This window comes from Schistocerca nitens, chromosome 11 (genome assembly GCF_023898315.1).
Source record: "Schistocerca nitens isolate TAMUIC-IGC-003100 chromosome 11, iqSchNite1.1, whole genome shotgun sequence".
NCBI classification, from domain to species: Eukaryota; Metazoa; Arthropoda; class Insecta; order Orthoptera; family Acrididae; genus Schistocerca; species Schistocerca nitens.
Genome location: NC_064624.1, coordinates 13,896,327 through 13,915,305, shown reverse-complemented (window position 1 = coordinate 13,915,305; position 18,979 = coordinate 13,896,327). Strand labels below are relative to the sequence as shown.

Sequence of the window (18,979 nt, the reverse complement as noted above, 5' to 3'; positions counted from 1 at the left end):
GACTGTCGAACGCGGAAATAAAATCTGAAACTAGTAACATACTTTAGCCTTCCTTGATTATGCGAACTTATTGTAACTCAGTTGATAGCTCCCGGTCACAAAAATCAGTTTTGCTTTAATTTAACGTGAGAGCAATATAGGAAGAGGAAACAGTAAAACCGCTGAACGTATACACAGGCCACGTGGGGGCGACCCACCCGCCCACCACAGCTGGGGCTGCTCTCTGCACCAGCCCCGGGTCCACCGCATTTCCCAAGGGCGGCGGCGTCAGATGGCGGCTCCCAGCCACACTTCTGTAACCACAACAGGGAGTAGGGGCTGCTCACACGCCACTCAACTGCGCATGCGCGAGAGGCAGCCCGCACCTGTTCAGACGAATACTTTGCTGTTGGCAGACGCTTGTTGTTGTATGTGGCGCATTTCCTTCGAAACTAAAGTTTTATTTTCGTTTCTTTTCTGTAGTTCGTGTTTTGTTGCTGCAGAATTATTCTGCAGTGGTAGGGTACAGCGAGAGTTTAAAGTAAAACGTTGGACGTTCAAGCATACCAATAAACACTTTGCTAAAAATGCTACCTGCACGCAGGTGGCACAATGAAAGGGGGCCTGATGGGTCCATCGTCCGCTTTAGTCACACATCGGGTTTGCCCGGAACACTTCATGCCTGCTTCCCTGTTCTTCCATTTCTTCAAACCCCAGCGACCTACCAGCTGCAGTCTCTTCACCGTGAACCACCATCACCTACCTAGTCGATTGGATCTGAGGTCATTCATCCAAACATACTCAACAGAAACTTCCTGGCAGATTAAAATTGTGTGCCGGACCGAGACTCGAACTCGGGACCTATGCCTTTCGCAGGCAAGTGCTCTACCGACTGAGCTACCCAAGCACGACTCACGCCCCGTCCTCACAGCTTTAATTCCACCAGTACCTCGTCTCCTACCTTCCAAACTTCACAGAAGCTCTCCTGCGAACCTTGCAGAGCTAGCACTCCTGGAAGAAAGGATATTGCGGAGACAAGGCTTAGCCACAGCCTGCGGTATGTTTCTAGAATGAATTCTATATACTGAACAGGTTCAACCCCATTCCTCTTTTGCTGTTGACTGGTGACTGGCCACTGATGTAGAATTACTACACAAGACGAAAGACTGCTATATCGGAATAATGATCATGTACTTTTCACTGCGGTTTGACTTGGGTTTATTTGTATCATAGTGGTGAAATATTGCCTTAGTTTCCTTGAGGATAGTTGTATATGCTTCACGGTCATCAGGCGTGTAGTCTTCGAATGCTACGTTTTTTTCGGGTTAGCAGTTTCATGAATTCATTGCTGGCACTGAAAACTGCTACCTTTGACAGAAATGGTGTCATTGTTAAACGTTAGTTCGGAACCGCCCATGTAGTGCTTTCGACTGTCAAATCTTAAGCCAAATACTGTACGACGAGACCGCCCAAGCATTTTCATACTTTCACCCCAAGATAAGGTGTTGTTTAGTTTCTAACAGCCTTCATCTTCTCCCGGTCTTCTTCCTCAATTTGCTACAACGAGGGCTCAAGCCTTTTACTTGTCTTTGGCGAGATCGAATCATCACCCATAAATAAACTTCTTTCAAAAGGTTATTCCTCAGTTGTAGGCGGAATAGGACACACATTGTCATAATTCCCTTCCTAAGGAATTAGCTCTTTCAACCTCTCGACTTTTCGCTACAGCACCAGTAACTTCTTTCTCTAAAGCATCCAGTTTATCCGTCACAGGCTGGACACCTTTCTTATACTCCTCGTATTCTATTATCGGATTCGTCTTCCACTCGTGGAACTAACTTTTCAGCTGTTCAAACGTCCTGTTCTTCGCTTGTTTAGCAAGCTTTTAATCGGACTTTGCAAATACATTTAAGGAGAAATTTTAAAAAGAAACAGGTCCTCACCTTTCCTGTGATTCTTATCGTCGATAAACCGCAAGAATTTAACAGAATTCGATATCGTGAACGTCACAGCCATTGACATTCTTGTAACCTTTATGTATCTTAAGTGTGCCTTTCAGCGTTTCATAGTCCTCGTAATTCGGCACATTGTTGTATCTATCTGCTGAAAATCTTACACTCGCAATCGAGCTCTAGATGTGTTTTATATCCATTTATTGTATTTACGTGCTAGCATTTGTAATTTTGTACAAATGTCCTCCTTAGTCGGCAAGTCTTATGACCCACTGGCGAGATTATAGAATTAGATGAACAGAATAATCTCTCGTTCGAGGCGAAAGATGTATGTGAAGTTCTCGAGTATGCAAATTCTAGACACGCCTTGAAAGATAATGTTAGAGAAAAAGATACCTCTCAATAAAAAAAATTATAGTGTAGCTGTAAGCGGCAAATTTTGTCAATGAAACCGGACTCCACATTTTAGTGCTAAAGTCAACGATGCCTCTCACTGTTAAATTTAGTGATTGGGTGTTTGACGAAGTCTTGCCTTCCATTACGGCGGGCGTACAAGGGAGAACTTTTGTTGTGCAACTGTCTCGTCTTTTGCACATAGTCTGTACAATCATATGTAAGAGCACAGACACGCAGCGACTCCCCAGAGACAGCTTTTCAGTTGCTCCGGCCGCCGACAGAAGGGCGAACCAACTGCCTCCGTCCTGCCCCCCCCCCCCCCCTCCCCCCCGCCCAGGATACACGAGCGCGTGTGCTCGGCCGACAATGCAGTCGCCATCTCTGCTGCCTGCAGTTGGAAACTTGCGAGTTCGTACACTGCCTGTTGTGAGGGACGAAGACATCGATAGTGAACTGATCGTAAATGAAGTAGAAAACAGGCCTGCACTGTTCAATATAGAAATTTTGAAAGATTATTCTGACGCTAATTTGAAAAGCAAAGTGTGGGAAGAACTGTGTGTAGTACAATCTGGGGACATCCTCCGCAAAAGAACGCCAAGCAGACAAGTTTTTATTTTGCAGAGTTGCTTTTATTCACATACTTTCAACATTATTATTATCTTACACTTCTTAAAAATGTTTTGTGGATATAACAAGTAAGTTTTTCAGTATCGTTGAATCGTAGCGAAATCAGAGTCCATTGCACTGGCATGGAACAGATCCTCCATGAGACGTCGAATAGGTTTTAAAATATCTGCGTATATTGACAGCAGATAAAACTCCAGCATGGTCTATAGGCTGCTGAGGACATTCGTAAGCAATATCTGTAAAGTCTGTTTCATCTCTTCTGCGTACAAAATTGTGGAGCACACAACATGCTTTAATTATTGTACGACAGAAATCGACGGTAACATCATTAAGGTCTACGGAAAATGTTCCATTTGTTCACCAGTATGCCAAATGTGCATTCAACCGTATGACGAGTACTTGTACACCTACAGTTGAAAATTTTCTTCAACGAGGTTAGCATTTTAGTAGCAAATGGGCGCAAAATGTGCCTCAATAAAACAAAATCTTCAGCAAACAAACAAAAAGGCATTACTTTGCCTTCTGGATCGTTAGGCAATGTTCGGTATGTTCAGAAGGTTATGTCATAGCTTTTCGCCCATATTCGAATTATTAAAAACTGCGGAATCACCTGCTGCTCCATTTGCACCGACATCTATGAAGACAAATAGGTTTTCAGCATCGACCCGTGCCATCAACACCACAGGAAAGATTTTTTTTTATTATTAAAAAAATTCTGAGACAGAACTTTGAAGTTGTATTATTCGAATACGTTTTCCATCTGTATCGTGTTGCAGAAATGGGTGTTTTTATAGAACTGTTCAGCCAACAACTCTTCCTCACATTCTTTGGCATAACCATACATTGCAAAACATTGCATATTTCAGTGCATGTCGCTTTCACTCTTTTGCAGACTGTGCTATCACAAATGAAGTAGTTGTATGGAAGATCATTTAAACTTGATCCAGTTGCTGGATACCTGAAAAGTTGAGAGACTGAATAATAGTAGTTTTCATTTTTATTTCACGAAAATAAATTAACATCTACAACAATGTCAAACATTTCAATTTATTGTCCATTTCCTAGGAACACTGGTACAACAAAGACGGAAAAATTGAAGGACATGCTCTGCAAGAGAATTGCGTGAGCAAGAATTGGCCAAGTCGGGACAAGCAGCCACGGAAAGCGTGAAAGTACAAATTTTACGATCAACTTATTTCTTCTACCAACCGTAGAAGTACGTGATGCAAGTGGAAATGCTGAAACAGTAATAAGCAATGAGGAACCTGAGGAAACAGAACCTTCAAAGACCACGAACCTTCAAAGGCCACCCATTGTTCTATCTCCACATGCCTCCTGCAATCCAAAGAAGAAAAGTTACGAAGAAACTTTACTCGATATAGTTCGAGAGAAGAAAGAAACTGCTTCATCAATGGATGACCCTGCAACACAATTTGCATTGTCTCTCGTAGCTACGCTGACACCAATACCCACACACGAAATGATTGATGCACAAAGTGAGGTTCTTCAGGTAGTGAGACTTTTCCAGAACACGTGTCTACCAAATGACACATGTGACGGTTTCAGTCGTGGCGTTCGGTGTTCTAGCTTCTCCACCCCTGCACGAGGGTTTACTGGAACATCTACGTCCGACAACCTACTACCAGAAACAGCTCCTGCACCATCCTTACTTCTCCTCATGATTGAGACAGCGTAAACTCACACCCGACAAATTTTTCTGTGCCTCCACATGGATGACAAACTATGTACCATGTCACTACATGCAACACTGTTTATACCTGCACTCATTTTCTGCCGTTTCCATCAGTTGCTTTGGACATCTTTTATACAAAATGTGATGATTCCTGTTACTAACTGGATTGCTGGAATTAATAAATATCAAGCTAAATAAAAATGTGTAATTTAAAAGCAGAAGCAACAATAAAGCAACAATGACGAAATGGATGCGCGACAGTAAGTCTTCCGTGTACGCCTGCCCTTAGAAAACACAGTGAGTACAGAATTAAAGAGATGTATCGAGGCCAAATAATTCACTTCGAAAGTTTGAACAGTAATTTACATCAATTACTACCTCATCTTGTCCCTAAAAATGAAAATTTGGAACATGTTTGCACTCTCGAAATTATTTGACAATGACTGCGATTACACTTACCGTGTCATGAGTGTGCAGAGAAGAAATTTGCAAAGGCATCACGGCCAGACGCCACAAATAGAGAAGAAATGCCGAGGGTCGAGTACATTCCCAATTCGATAAATCTCAACCAAAGAATGAAGGAAAACTTGAGCGTTGACTACCACATGAACTATTTCAATATAGAGGATGATGACTACACCAGAGACGAACTGGTTAACGATATCAAATATCTCCGTGAGGCTAAGTTGTTAGCATAATTTTGTAATGGGTCGAGATCCGTTAAAATTGTTGAAAAAAGTGCAAAACCTTCGGTGTCACCTGAAGGAAACCCCGGAGGGATTTTTTTGTTTCAAGTCCTGTCTCATCTTCCACCTTCCAGGGTTTTCTCTCTCTCTCTATATGATCCGCGACGTGATGGGAGCTGCTCCTTCTTGCATCTGTCGCCCGTCTTTAACTGAGGGGGCAGAACACAGGAACAGTGGCGACTCGCTAGCCTGAGGCAGACCAGGGAGCGAGGTCAAGCATTTGCAACTTGTACATACGGTTGGTACGGCAATGAAGTACTTTCTGAAACCACCTACAGTCACCTTATTTCTCGCACTAAATGTGTGGTTTTTGCCAGATAGTTGCAACTCTTTTGAAGAGACCAAACACAAACTTCAATTCTCTCTAATTTTCCGCTGGCATGACCGTCCCATCTGCATTTCCGTAACGAGTAAAGCAAAACACGTACTGCAGTAATTTACACAGCGAAAACCTCGGCGACATCTGTTGACGGAAGAGAGCAGCCGCTGACAACGCTGCCACATCCTGCTTCTCTTAGTGTGCCACACATTACAACACGGAATGCTTTGCAGCGGTTCGTGCACACAAACAGTGTTACAAAAACTGAATTAGCAGAAACACGGATTAAAAAAATATATATTGTGTAAGAAAACTTTCAACAATACTATTAAACATGGAAGGAGCAACACTTGGTAACCATTTGGGAGAGTGTGACAGTGGTTTTAGAAAGTGCAGATTTTGCTCAGAACAGATTTTCAACCTACAGTCCGTAATTCGTCACAGATTTACAAAGTCCAAAGATATAGATGTAACATTTATATATTTTAAAGATGCATTTGACTCGGTTGATAGGGAAACACTCGAAGTGAACAGAGAATTTGCCATCAAATCTAAATCAGCAAACCTTATTCGTTGAAACGCTCACGAACAACACATCAAAAGTAAATTTTCGGAGTGATATATCGAAGGCATTCGACATAAAAACAGGTGGAAGGCAAGGTAATGGCTTGTCTCCACTCCTTTTAACTGTGCACTTGAGAAAATAGTAAGAGAGTGGAAACAAAAACTGAAAGAGCAGAAGCTATCACCAGTCAAGACTGGGAACTAAAAACAAAGGCATTGAAATTCACTGTTTAGCATTTGCGAATGATTTTGCCATTCTTTCTGAAAATCTAGCAAATGCTGGAATTCAAATCAGTCTCTTAGAAGAAATAGCCAACAAAGCAGGTTGAATATCTTAGAAAATCAAAATTTATGACAAATATAAAAAATGCTCCAAAATCCCTAGTAACAGATATAGGCCAGATAAAGATGGTAAATAAATTTAAATATCTGCGAGAAATTATCCAAGAAAATGGCTTAGAAAAATTTGTTTTAGAAGAAAGAGTACATAAAATGGAAAGCACTTGTGAAATAACAAGGAATATCTGCAACTAAAGGTGCCTATCTAAAAATTTGAAGATACAGCACTATAACACAGTAGTAAAACTAGAATGTCTTTATGGAAGTGAATGTTTAGTACCAAACTACAAATTACACAACAAAGCAATTTGAAAAAAATTTGGAAAACAAAAAAATACAGAGGTATGGAAATTAGGAAGCAATGAAGAAGTTTATCGGAACATTGAAAACATAAATGGAACACTACGAAAGAGGCAATTGCTATTTTTTGGACATGTCCACAGAATGAACAGCAAGAGGTTAACCAAACAGATTTTTAGATATCTTTGGGACAAGAAGTCAACAATAGCCTAGACTCAAGAAGTTAGGGAAGATATGGAAAGAAACAACATGAATGAGAAAGATGAAACAGAAAGAGATTTTCAAAAGGAAAGCGTAAAAAATTGAATGGTTGCAAGGCAAGAGGGAGAAAAAGACAGGGTCAAAATGGTCCCAAAAGAGAAAAAGGATACGTAGTGAAAAGATGAAAGAATACTAGAGGAAAAAGAAAGAACAACAAAGAAGGAAGCTTTGAAGTTGGTGCGTGGTCCTTAGATGACCCAAACAAAGAAAAAAATTTGAAGGTTAAAGAAAATAAAATTTAAGGAATTAAGAGCCTTTGCATAAGACCTCAGAATCAAGGTTTGTACAAAATGAAGAAAGAAGAATTTGTTGAAGCTACAGAATGAGTTTACTCAGCAGCAAATGATAGTGGTTTGTTTAACTAAGCTACTCATGAACTGAAAAAAAAAATAGTGAGGGAAAGTTTGGTCAAAGGTTACTCTGTAGTACATACAAAGAAAGGCCTACTGGACTTGGTAAACTCAGAAAAGGAACGTTTGGAAACAATTCGGCACATTCAATACTCTACAGAGGTTTTCGAAGAAAAACAACAACAGTGCGCCACCACGAAAACAGGAAAACTAGGCCAAATCTTTGTGTTCAAAAAAGAATTGTTCACTTCAGTGAAAGAAAAGAAGCTACGGCTCGAGATTCAATTCTGTGATTGTACAGTATTGTTAAAGAAATAACGTTTGGCAGACAGCTAGTATCATTACAATCAAAGACTCGAAGAAATGTAATCGCTTGTACCACATGGAAGCTGTCAGAAAGGCTATACAAGCAGCTACAAATGCAGTAAGAAAATTGCCCGATTACGAGTAAGGCGACAAAATGAAAAAAGTTGCTGAAAATGATTTTAATCATGCAATTTCATTGAAAAGGAATTTAAATTCAACGATTCACACCTACTTGATCAGGTTGAAAGAATAGTAACATCCAATGATACAATGAAAATGTAAACACAAACACCACCAAATTTTACTTTGAGGTCTACGAAATACCTAGAGGTGAAGGTACAAAGAGAAACAAAAATAGTAGATATTGCTATGGATATAATTGGCACAAGAAGTATAAACAAACTAACTAACAACGATAGCCTGTGTGGTCCTCGAGCAATGATCACTAGAAACATACTTGTGCGAGGAACTGACAGATAATGATGCACTCTACACTAGCAAAGGGAGAGTTCTGCAGGAAGAATTAGAGAAAGAATTGTGAGCGAGACTCAAAGAACTGTGAAGGTGGCTTCAGTCTGGACGACATTGAAGATGCAGTAGCTTTTTTTGAATGTTCAGATTAAAATTATTTCAGCTGTTAATTTTAACACGGTTATGCATTCCTCTGGCGGCGAAAAGGGAGCAACACTATTTGTACTTAAATAATGACCACCACAATGGCAGCAACAATATGAAGAGTTTTTTAGGCAGAACGTCTATTGCAAGACGTGTGACGAATCCTGCAATCACAAGGACAAATACTTCTGCAAAAAAGATAAAGGAAATGTGTGCAACTTGCGTTTAAGACCAAAGCATGAAGGTAAACAGCCAAGGATTTAATGCAGAAAGTCCCAACACACAGTAGAGTCTCGATAGTTCAAGGTAAACGGGACCGGAACCACTTCGAAGTGTCAAAAACTCGGAGGATCGAAATTTAAATGGGAAAAAGAAATATTACAATATTATGATATTGTAAGTAATACAACTCAAATTTGAACTTTATTAAAATGAAAATATTTACACACGCATTTGCATTGGCAGAATAACAATAATTATTTATTTAGCCAAGTAATAGTGAAGTGTCTGCGTCGTTTGCTCGCGGCAGTGTCGCCTCAGGCTGCTGTTCCACGGAGCACATGGCGGCCTCGAGGGCAGCGCAGCCATCCGTGTGACTCGTCACCGGTGCAGCCGCTGCCTCGTCACCCTCACACTGCCGTCAAATGTTAGCCGTGTCAATTACAGAAGAGTGTCACTTCCGACTGTTGGTCCGGATTTAACCACTCGCCTCCTGCCACCTCTTCTGCCTCTTCACACCCTGGCAATCCACTGATTAAATTACACAGTGGCTGATCGTCCTCATCTGCTGAATTTTCAGTTTCTGTGTCTAGCATACTTTCCTACAGAATTTTCCTCCAAGACTTAGAAATTGTTTCTGACTATTTGGCTCCAAGATTCACTAATCCAGTACACGACGTCCTTCAAAGTCACTTTCTTCAAAGCTCCTACAATGCTTTTGTTGTCTTCGGAATGCAGGATTGACTGCAGCAATCGCCGTCGATACTTTTTTCTTTTTTTAGACATTCCAGAACGCCCTGATCCGTGGGCTGAATGAGGCAGGTGACGTTTGGTGGGAAAAACAAGGCGCGGATACCGTCGCATTGCAGTTCTCCTGCACTCGGAGACACCTATCAACCAGTAAATAATTGAGGTGACTAATGCACATCACAACTGTCTGATTTTAAAGGGTGGACACCCTCTAAAATTTTCGCGTGTCGTTGCAGAAAGTCATTGCAAAAATTTTCTGAATGGTTGCTGTCACACAGTAACAGGGGCTATGCGTGAATAGCACACAATACACAAACTTATGATACGCACTTTATTTTACAGTATTGTGTAAATAACAGAACTAAGATGAAAACCATTTACAAAGGAACGAAGCTTATAGTGCTAGAAATACCTTCCCTAAGGCTCAGAATAACTGACAGCATAAACCTTACCGTATTCACTCGAATCTAATCTAAGCCGCACTAGAAAAATGAGACTAAATCAACGAAAAAAAAATTTCCGAATCTCAGCTGCACCTGAAATTTGAGGTTCTAAATTCAAGGGGAGAGAAAAGTTTTAGACCACTCTAACGTGAGACACAATGAGGTCGAATGAATGAAGATACAGCTACAGTAGTTTGGTCCGAGTTGTAAGCTCAACAGTTAAGCTTTACCAAGCAGCCATTTCTATGTCAATTAATCAAAACGACAGTCACATTATTTATTTTGTCGCCAACCGGTTTCAACCTGAGATGGGGTCATCTTCAGGGCAATTTACACTGTAAAGCTATATCAGTAAGTAATCATGTACAAGCAATCACTGCTATCTCCACGCAACTATTTTCTCTAAATATTCATTGCTGTGTGTCAGGCATTATACGGGTACTTTTCCTTTCTCACGTGCTTCGTCTGGTTTGAACAGATTGCTTATTTTGCTTTGATCTGATGAGTGCTGTTCTCTTTGTTATAGGTGTTTAAGTCACTCTAAGCTGAAAATGCATTATTGTACTGTGTCATGCACTGTTTGTTGCATACTGACAATGAGTGTTTACAACCTGTCCCCGCTTGCAGCACGGCTTGCTTTCGTGCACGCTACCGTGGCTTACAATAAAAAAGAAAGAGAAATTGTCTCATACGGGAAACAATGGCAAGAGACTGCTATTTGTTGTTACTTACACAGCTGCTTTTTTAGATAATGCCCAACAAAAACCAAATAATAGACAGCGTATGAGAGAAGATGTTGTGAACTGGAGTTTAGCGAAAAATTTTCTCCGTTTGAAAATCTTTGCAGACGCCTCTTTAGTGCATTGCATTCTGCACAGAAATTAGTCATCTTAGATTTAAAAATCTAGTCAGTTGCTGAGGTTCATTTCTGACTATCACTATTCAGCATAAGAATAATACAAATATAAACATGACATGATATATATATTCTTCCGCATTTGCTGTTGTCTCACTCTAGCTTCGTAGTTTATTAGGTAGACAGAATTTAAATGAGACAGCAGCAAACACAAAAGAATACATGGCATAATGTTTACATTCTTCTACATTTTCTTTTAATTTATTTACGGATGCACAGGTTTTGGCGCCAGTATTTATCTTTGTGCCTGCAAAGCATGCCTGTGTAGCGCTACATTTATTTGACGGCAGAAGTTAGTTGTGGCGGCACCTACCAATATTTTTCAGAACTTCCGCTTACTTTGCACTCGATTCAAAGCCGCAGGCGGTTTTTTGAAATACAAAAACCGGAAAAAAGGTACGGCTTAGATCCCAGTAAATATGGTATCCAAGGCAATCTCGCGACGTTTTCCAAGACATTCAGTCTGAAAGAGCTGAAAAAAGGTTACTTTCCACACTTCTTCAATAAGCAAATCAAAATTACGTAGGGCGACTTCCAGCAAACAAGTACTACGGTGTTGACATTGTGATATATAAGGCTAAAAAAGCATTCTTAGAATGGCACGCTCAGGAAGTGGGTGAAAATTAAGTGTTTGACTTCCAGAAGGAATTTTCAGAGTATTTCCATTGTGACGACATATTGCGCCGCAGCTGCCTTGAATTTAGGTGATATTTCCTGGATATTAGAAACATTGATCCTTTCCAGTACATAATAATTTCTAGTGTTTGTATGGCTATTTACAGGTCAGAATACATTGAACCTACTTGCTGCAGTCAAGCATCAAAAGAAGGAAATGTTCAGCAAAAAGTAAATTGTGTGGTTGAATTCGTTTCCTAATGTCCAAAGGCATTGAACGGTGCAGAAGTTACAAAATGTGGCGTAAATGTTGACAGCTAGAACGCAAACACAAAAACAGTTGCTTCTGGCACGGCTGTCTAGTGTGTTATTCGCCCGATACCATCGACAACGGTCAACAATGAAATCCATGGATCTCTTAGAACTCACACGAGAGTTAGGGTACACCGGTTGTAGCTGTGTCGAAATATGGAGCTGTAAGTGGAATAATTCAAAAGCGAACGTAAATGTCATAGAACCCCTGAATCCTAGAGATGTCTTTTTCGGCGCAAGAACAAACGCTGATAAATTCAAGGTTTCAGGCAAGAATCTGCAATATGTAGACATGGGCAGGCTATATCCAACAGTGAAGTTTTACGACGATTATATGTTTGTCATCCCGTACAGATACTGAGGCCACAAAAATATGACGACGAATGATTTTGTTTTGTTAAATGCAAAGTGCTTGTGCTTCACGGCTTGTACCACTCTGTGCTTCCAGTTGAGCAGGAAAAGCTTTTGTTTGCTCTACATTCGAAAAGTGTAGAAGAAAAGCCTGATGGTAGTTGCAACCATAGTGACGATGAGCGAGCATTTGTACGAACTCTGACAACAATAGAGCTCAACAAAGCCATCGACAAGGCTACACAATACAGGAAATTAACGAGGTGTGGCACTTTGAATGTGAAAGTAATTGACTGTTCACAAACTACGTTAAAACCTTCATGAAGGTCAAACTAGTCCTTGGCAAGGTAATTGGAAGTCATAAGAAGAATACGGTCGAATTATCGAGGAAAAGTAAGACATCAGGAACGACATTAACAATACTGAACCGAATGCTGGCAAGCGGGCTGTGTCCAAAATATGCAATTCCCTCTGGGGAAAATTCGGCCAGTGACAGAACGTGTCACAAACAGAATTTATACACAACATTGAGCAATGGTACGAGCTCTTACTCGAAATAAAAGAGAGACAACTAACGTCATACCGATCAACGAAGAAATAACACGGGTCTGAAAAAAAATACTTTTTGGAAGTTGCTTGAAATTTGATAACTGACTGATGTACTTTTCAACAACAATTTCAAAAATGCAATCCAATTTTTTTCTGTCACGTCAAGTTTTCTCACAAAAAAGGAGTATTTTAAGGTATAGTAACAGTAAAATTTTATTTATAAATAAGTTCTACACTACATTTCCCGCACGCTTCCACTTCTCTTTAATCTCACAAGTCATAATAACGCTTTCGCTTTCTGTCGAAGCTCCTCTTATTGCTTCTCCAGCTGTGGGCTTGTTTAGGATCACCACTTATCATCCAGTAGTAGTCCACTATCGTGTTGACGTTCAATCTTCCTTGATATATTCTTTCCATTTCTTGGATGTCTTGATGGAATCTTTCGCCCTGCTCTTCACTTACATCACCAATGTTTGCAGGGAAGTAGTCAAGACGCGAGTGGAGAAAATGAACTTTAATGCTCATGTTACAGCCCAGCTTCTTAAAGTTGTCGAGCGACAATTGTCTTTTAGTTTTGATCTCTCGTGCGTCCTAGGAAATCTGTAACACCTAATTTAAAAGATGTCCATGCTGTCTTTTCTTATGTTTCCATTTTGTCCACAAACTTGGAATCTGTAATTAGTTTCCTAATGTCTTGTCCGACAGATTCCTTCCTTGAGCTTTGCCTCGGATAAAGCAGGAAACTGTCCACAAAGCTATCTGAAACATTCCCCTTCTTTTGGCAATGCCTTAAATTGTTTCATCAGTCCCAACTTAATGTGAAGTGGTGGAAGTAACACCTTTTTGGGATCCACAAGGCTTTTCCTCTCAACGTTCTTAACCCTTACCTGTAAGGTTTTTCTGAAGGGCCAACCTTTTTTGATGGAGTGTTGCTTTCTATAGCCCTTTGTTGACCAAACGGCATTGAAATCACTTTTAAATCAGGACGTAATGTCCATTTGTGGTCTGAATGGCAGTGTTTGCTTAAAGCCAGTTCAAGGCCTGGGTAACATTCTTTTGAGTAAACCGAATGTCCAACTGGTATAGAAACGTACTTATTGTCGTTGTGGGAAGTACTGCTTTAAGGCTTTTTTGTTTTGAAGAATCAAAAGTCTCCACTCATCAGGAGCATATTCTATTTTGAAAAGGGCCATAAGTCCAGGGGGGAACATCACCGCAAAACACCATGTCACCTTCTTGAGGGAAGAAAGATACAAACTCCTTTTCCCTCGATCAATACCAAGAAAAGGATTTACCCGGAGCCAATATATGTTTATCTTTTAATCTAGATCCTAAAACCTCTGCCGATTCTTTAGAAAGGCCTAGGTCTAAATCGTTCAGTTCAGTTTGTGAGAATGGAACGGGATCAGTTGTGTCAGAATCGTAGCGATCTCTGTCTTCTTGCAGTGCAAGAACAAAAATAGCAGCCATCACTACGATTTCTGGGCTCTTCGAAACCATTGGTATTCCAAAATGTACGGACTGCTTTTTACGTTGAAACCTATGTTCATCAACACACAAGTGAACGAACTTTGTGTGGGGCACAAGGCTTATCTAGATCACCTAACTTTATACCAAAATAGGCAAAATATACCTTTTCAACAAAATCGGAAATGTTCCTTTGTTGCTATTTAACGGTATAGTTACCACAAATTTAGCACAAGCAATGTGGCGAATTTATACATCCTCTGGTAGCCACTGTCAATAGAACAACTTCACAGCACAAGGAAACAGTCACTAGTTTAAAGCAGCAACAACAACAACAACAACAACAACAACACGTTAACATCACAGAGTGAAGAGGAACTGAACTGGAGGACAACAGCAGAAGCTCACTGCTCGGTGATGGCGGGGAAGGGGCAGCGCGGCAGACAGGCACTGACATGAAAATACTGCTGGTTTCTCCTGATTACTCCCTATTTTGCATATATTACGTATAAAAATTCACTCACTAGAGTGCTGAAATATCGAAAAAAGTGAAAACTAGAGAAGCAGTTTCTGAAATAACTGTACGTGATGGAATTTTTTCACTAATCTTCCCGAAATCAGTGTTGAAAACACTATGAAAACCACTTGATACATTTCGAACGATTTTTATGTCTCAGACCTGTGTAATCCAAGTTATATATCAGTACGATGTCTAAGATTGTACAAGTACCAACGTATCTGTGTCCACCTTCATCACTTCCAACACTAGAATGAGGCCGTACGGTATGCTCGATAGATTAGGTGATAAAATTGTGTCCTATGACACCGACACTCTTGTTTATATTGACGATGGTACGAGATACTGTAGAAACAGGTTGCACACTTTGTGAATCGACTGACGAGTTCGGTAAAGATGATGACGGTATTGAATGGATAGGATCAGAACCAAACAGTTGTGCATACAAAACGTACAGAGGTAAACAGACTACCAAAATTACAAGGCTTCACTCTTAACTACCGTAGTGCTAAAGGTTTTGAATATGGAAACAATGGCCAAGCTGGTACATGGTTCACAAGACAAAGTCATAATACCCAACAATATGATAACCACACACATGAAAACAAAGAACTTTGTAAGTACAGCTATAGGTAAGGAATTTAACTGTAACTACAATAAGCTTATGGCTTTAGAAGAGAATACAGAATAATCGATACACTTCCCTGGGGGTTATCAATTAATAATGAAATAAAATCTACATGTATAAATAGAATACAGCTATGCTTTCCACGAGATTACAGAATGCATTGATGATACTGATTGTTGGTACAGATTGTTGCTGGATGATAAAATAGAGATAACTGAAGAGACACCTATCAACCAGTAAATAATTGAGGTGACATCACAACTGATTTTAAAGGGTGGACACCCTCTAAAATTTTCGCGTGTCGTTGCAGAAAGTCATTGCAAAAATGCGCTCGCAAGAAAGTGGTAGCTAAACAGCGACCACGAAAAAGTGCCTGCCGAGCGACGACTGAGCGCTGCCTGGAAATCTCACGAAAGTGGCCGCAAAAAAGTGGACGCAAAATGTCGTTGCAGAAAGGTGGCTGCCGTCTTTTCGTCTAAAACATGTGGGTTCGTGCCATACCACTGCCTTACTTAAAATCGCCACGATTTCGCAAAAAAATGACTGCTAAGAAGTGGCTGCCATCTTTTGCGCAAAAAGATGTGAGTTTAAAGAGACGACCACTTTTACGCAAAATGTTCTAAAATTTGCAGTGGGAAGATGCGGAAAATTTTGACGCAGAAACTATGTAAATATTTTTACGAGGAAAACATGTGGAAATGATGAAAATAGTCTCGTCGATACAGTTTTCTTTAAGACCAACAGCGAATTTTTAAAAAGAAAATTGGAAATATTTAAAAGAAAATTTAAGAGGAAATTTTATGAGACAAAAATATTTTTACAAAAAATATTTGGAAACGTTTTTTCAGAATAAACCGCGTCGAAATATTTCTTCAGAAAAAAAAACCGCGTCGAATTATTTCTTCAGAAAAAAAACCGCGTCGAATTATTTCTTCAGAAAAAAAACCGCGTCGAAATATTTCTTCCGAAAAAGAAAAAAAGGAACACGTCGAAATATTTTCAAGTCAGGAACACGTCGAAATATTTTCAAGTCAGGAACACGTCGAAATATTTTCAAGTCAGGAACACGTCGAAATATTTTCAAGTCAGGAACACGTCGAAATATTTTCAAGTCAGGAACACGTCGAAATATTTTCAAGTCAGGAACACGTCGAAATATTTTCAAGTCAGGAACACGTCGAAATATTTTCAAGTCAGGAACACGTCGAAATATTTTCAAGTCAGGAACACGTCGAAATATTTTCAAGTCAGGAACACGTCGAAATATTTTCAAGTCAGGAACACGTCGAAATATTTTCAAGTCAGGAACACGTCGAAATATTTTCAAGTCAGGAACACGTCGAAATATTTTCAAGTCAGGAACACGTCGAAATATTTTCAAGTCAGGAACACGTCGAAATATTTTCAAGTCAGGAACACGTCGAAATATTTTCAAGTCAGGAACACGTCGAAATATTTTCAAGTCAGGAACACGTCGAAATATTTTCAAGTCAGGAACACGTCGAAATATTTTCAAGTCAAAAACATGTGGTGTCCCATACCTACGCCTATACTACTGGCATAGTTCGAAACAGTGCTACAAAACGGAAAGAAATCAGGTAACGAAATTTCAAATAAAGCATTGACTTGACAATGCACAGTGAACTGCAGGTTTGTAGATGAGACAAACTTGTCCCATCATTCAGTAAGGAATTTGTTTTTAACATCAACCATTCCCGATCTGAAGATAAATTGGATAAAAGAGGGGACTGACCAATGGCTGGTTAAAGCAAGTTTCTTTTGCTCGTTTCTGGTCTGCGTATAAAAATGATACTCCCTGAGAGCAAACTATCCCTCCTGAAAGGAGTGCGATATTGTGATTTGTATCATTGGAAGATTCAGCCTCTAGGCGTTGTTTGCTCCGTGCCTATAAAACGTATTATCGCATTATCTGAACGTGCACCTCGAAGGAAGACCAGTTTCACGGTTTAAGGTCCGTGACAGTGTTCACCTTCGATCTCGATGGTGCAAACCTTTGTGACCACTGGGACGCGCTGTTTTTCATTTGGTGCTTGTTGTTCAAGTTAATTATCTGTCCTGAACATTTCTCTAATGTCGACGATGTCTATTTTGTTATGTGTAATATGTGTGTCTCATAGGAGGTTTATATCTGTACCTCTTGGACACTCACTTTCTGTAGCCCTACTCATGAAGATGGTGAAACATTAGCAGCTAATATTTTTCCCCATCACAACTGTTAATAATATCCAGTGAGCCTCACTGAAGACTGAATGTGAGATCTCGCACTCAAGAGGTTCCCTGTGAGAACTTCCATACAGTTGTATACTCATTCACGTGACGTGTAGGTTTCATTGAATAACAGTGCACTGACACCGTGGCTCCGAACCCACTTCCTTCAGAACTAATTTCTAAGATACGTAAACACCATCAACAGCAGCAGTTACATTAAACACACATAAAATGAAGAAATAATTTTTCCTGATAACTTTAAGCTCATCTTTTTCGAAAATTTCAAAAATGCTTAAATTAGATGTTTTTAGTGTAACATTTGGTTGACGCGGCACCGAGTGTACAAGTCGGCAGCACTCACCGCAGGCGAGAGACGGCCGCGTCGTCTGGTGGCGGCGGAGTGTGGCGGGCAGCCGCGGCAGGAGAGTGTCCGGGGTCGCCGACTGGCCGAGTGGCGGTGCTGGGACTGCTGGAACCACGGCCCGCGCTGCAAACAGGGGGCGGCTGTTCAGAGTGGGGCGCAAACCACAGCCCGAACGTAGGGGACAGCGACTGTGCTGCACTGACAGCACAACTGCCGGGCAGAACTTTGGAAGCAGTTCTAGTCAGCTAGCTGTGACTCGCTTGTGACGTTATTTGGAACATAATGTATGGAAGCTGAGTATCACTAACAGGGGGGAGAGGGGGGGGGGGACATAGGGGGAACAATCGGCCAAGTTCAGTTATCAATTTACGAGGGTCGTTCATTCAGTAATGCCCCACTTTTTTTCCTCATAACGTCAGAATTTGGTGACATACATCGACACATCTTGCTTGTGTCCACTGTAAGACTGACACACTCGTCCTCTTCGAAGTGCGTTCCCCGTAGAAAATCTTTAAGCGGCCCAAAGAGATGGAAGTCCGAGGGTGCCAGGTCCGGACTGTAGCGTGGATGAGGCAATGCGTTCCCGGGCTAGAATTCATGGTTGACCCTCTTGCCATCACATCCACAGAAAAGACGCCATCACAATCCCAGAAGACTGTCACCGTGACTTTTCCAGCAGAGGGGGTCGTCCTTAATTTCTTCTTTTGTCACGAATGAGGGCGGCGCCACTGCATGGACTGCCTTTTTGTTTCTGGCACAAAGTGGTGCTCCCAGCTTTCGTCCCCCATAACAATCCGTGAGCCGTCTGTCTCAAAATGCTCTAATAGTTCAGATGAAATGGCCCTTCTTTGAATCGTGTAGCCCGCTGTGAGCGTTAATCGAATCCATCGCGAGCACCGCTATCTGAATAGCCGAGAGTCCTGATCATTGCAGACCCACTTCCAATGCTGACCGACAACTGTAGAGCCGATTGTCAAGTTTTGATGCACCGATCGGCACGAATAATGCCATCCGCACGATTCAGCATGTCTGGAGCAGTGGCTGTGGCAGGACGTCCCAAGTGTGGCTGATCGTGGAGCTTGTTTCTGCATTTCCTGAGTGTGCAACTTTCTTCAGCCGTTGCCCAACTGTGCTATCAACTGCAGCATTGCCACGCACTGCACACAAACGTT

The 18,979-nt window shown here is 40.9% G+C and overlaps 1 protein-coding gene across 1 annotated transcript in view; it reads right to left on the bottom strand.

The window, feature by feature from the left end:
- Positions 1–18,979, bottom strand: part of LOC126213535 (ankyrin-2-like) — a 101,353-nt gene that overhangs the window by 4,145 nt on the left and 78,229 nt on the right. The window contains exon 3 of the mRNA XM_049941380.1: positions 17,805–17,930. Within this exon, the coding sequence (XP_049797337.1) occupies positions 17,805–17,930 (126 nt within the window). The remainder of the gene's footprint in view (positions 1–17,804; positions 17,931–18,979) is intronic.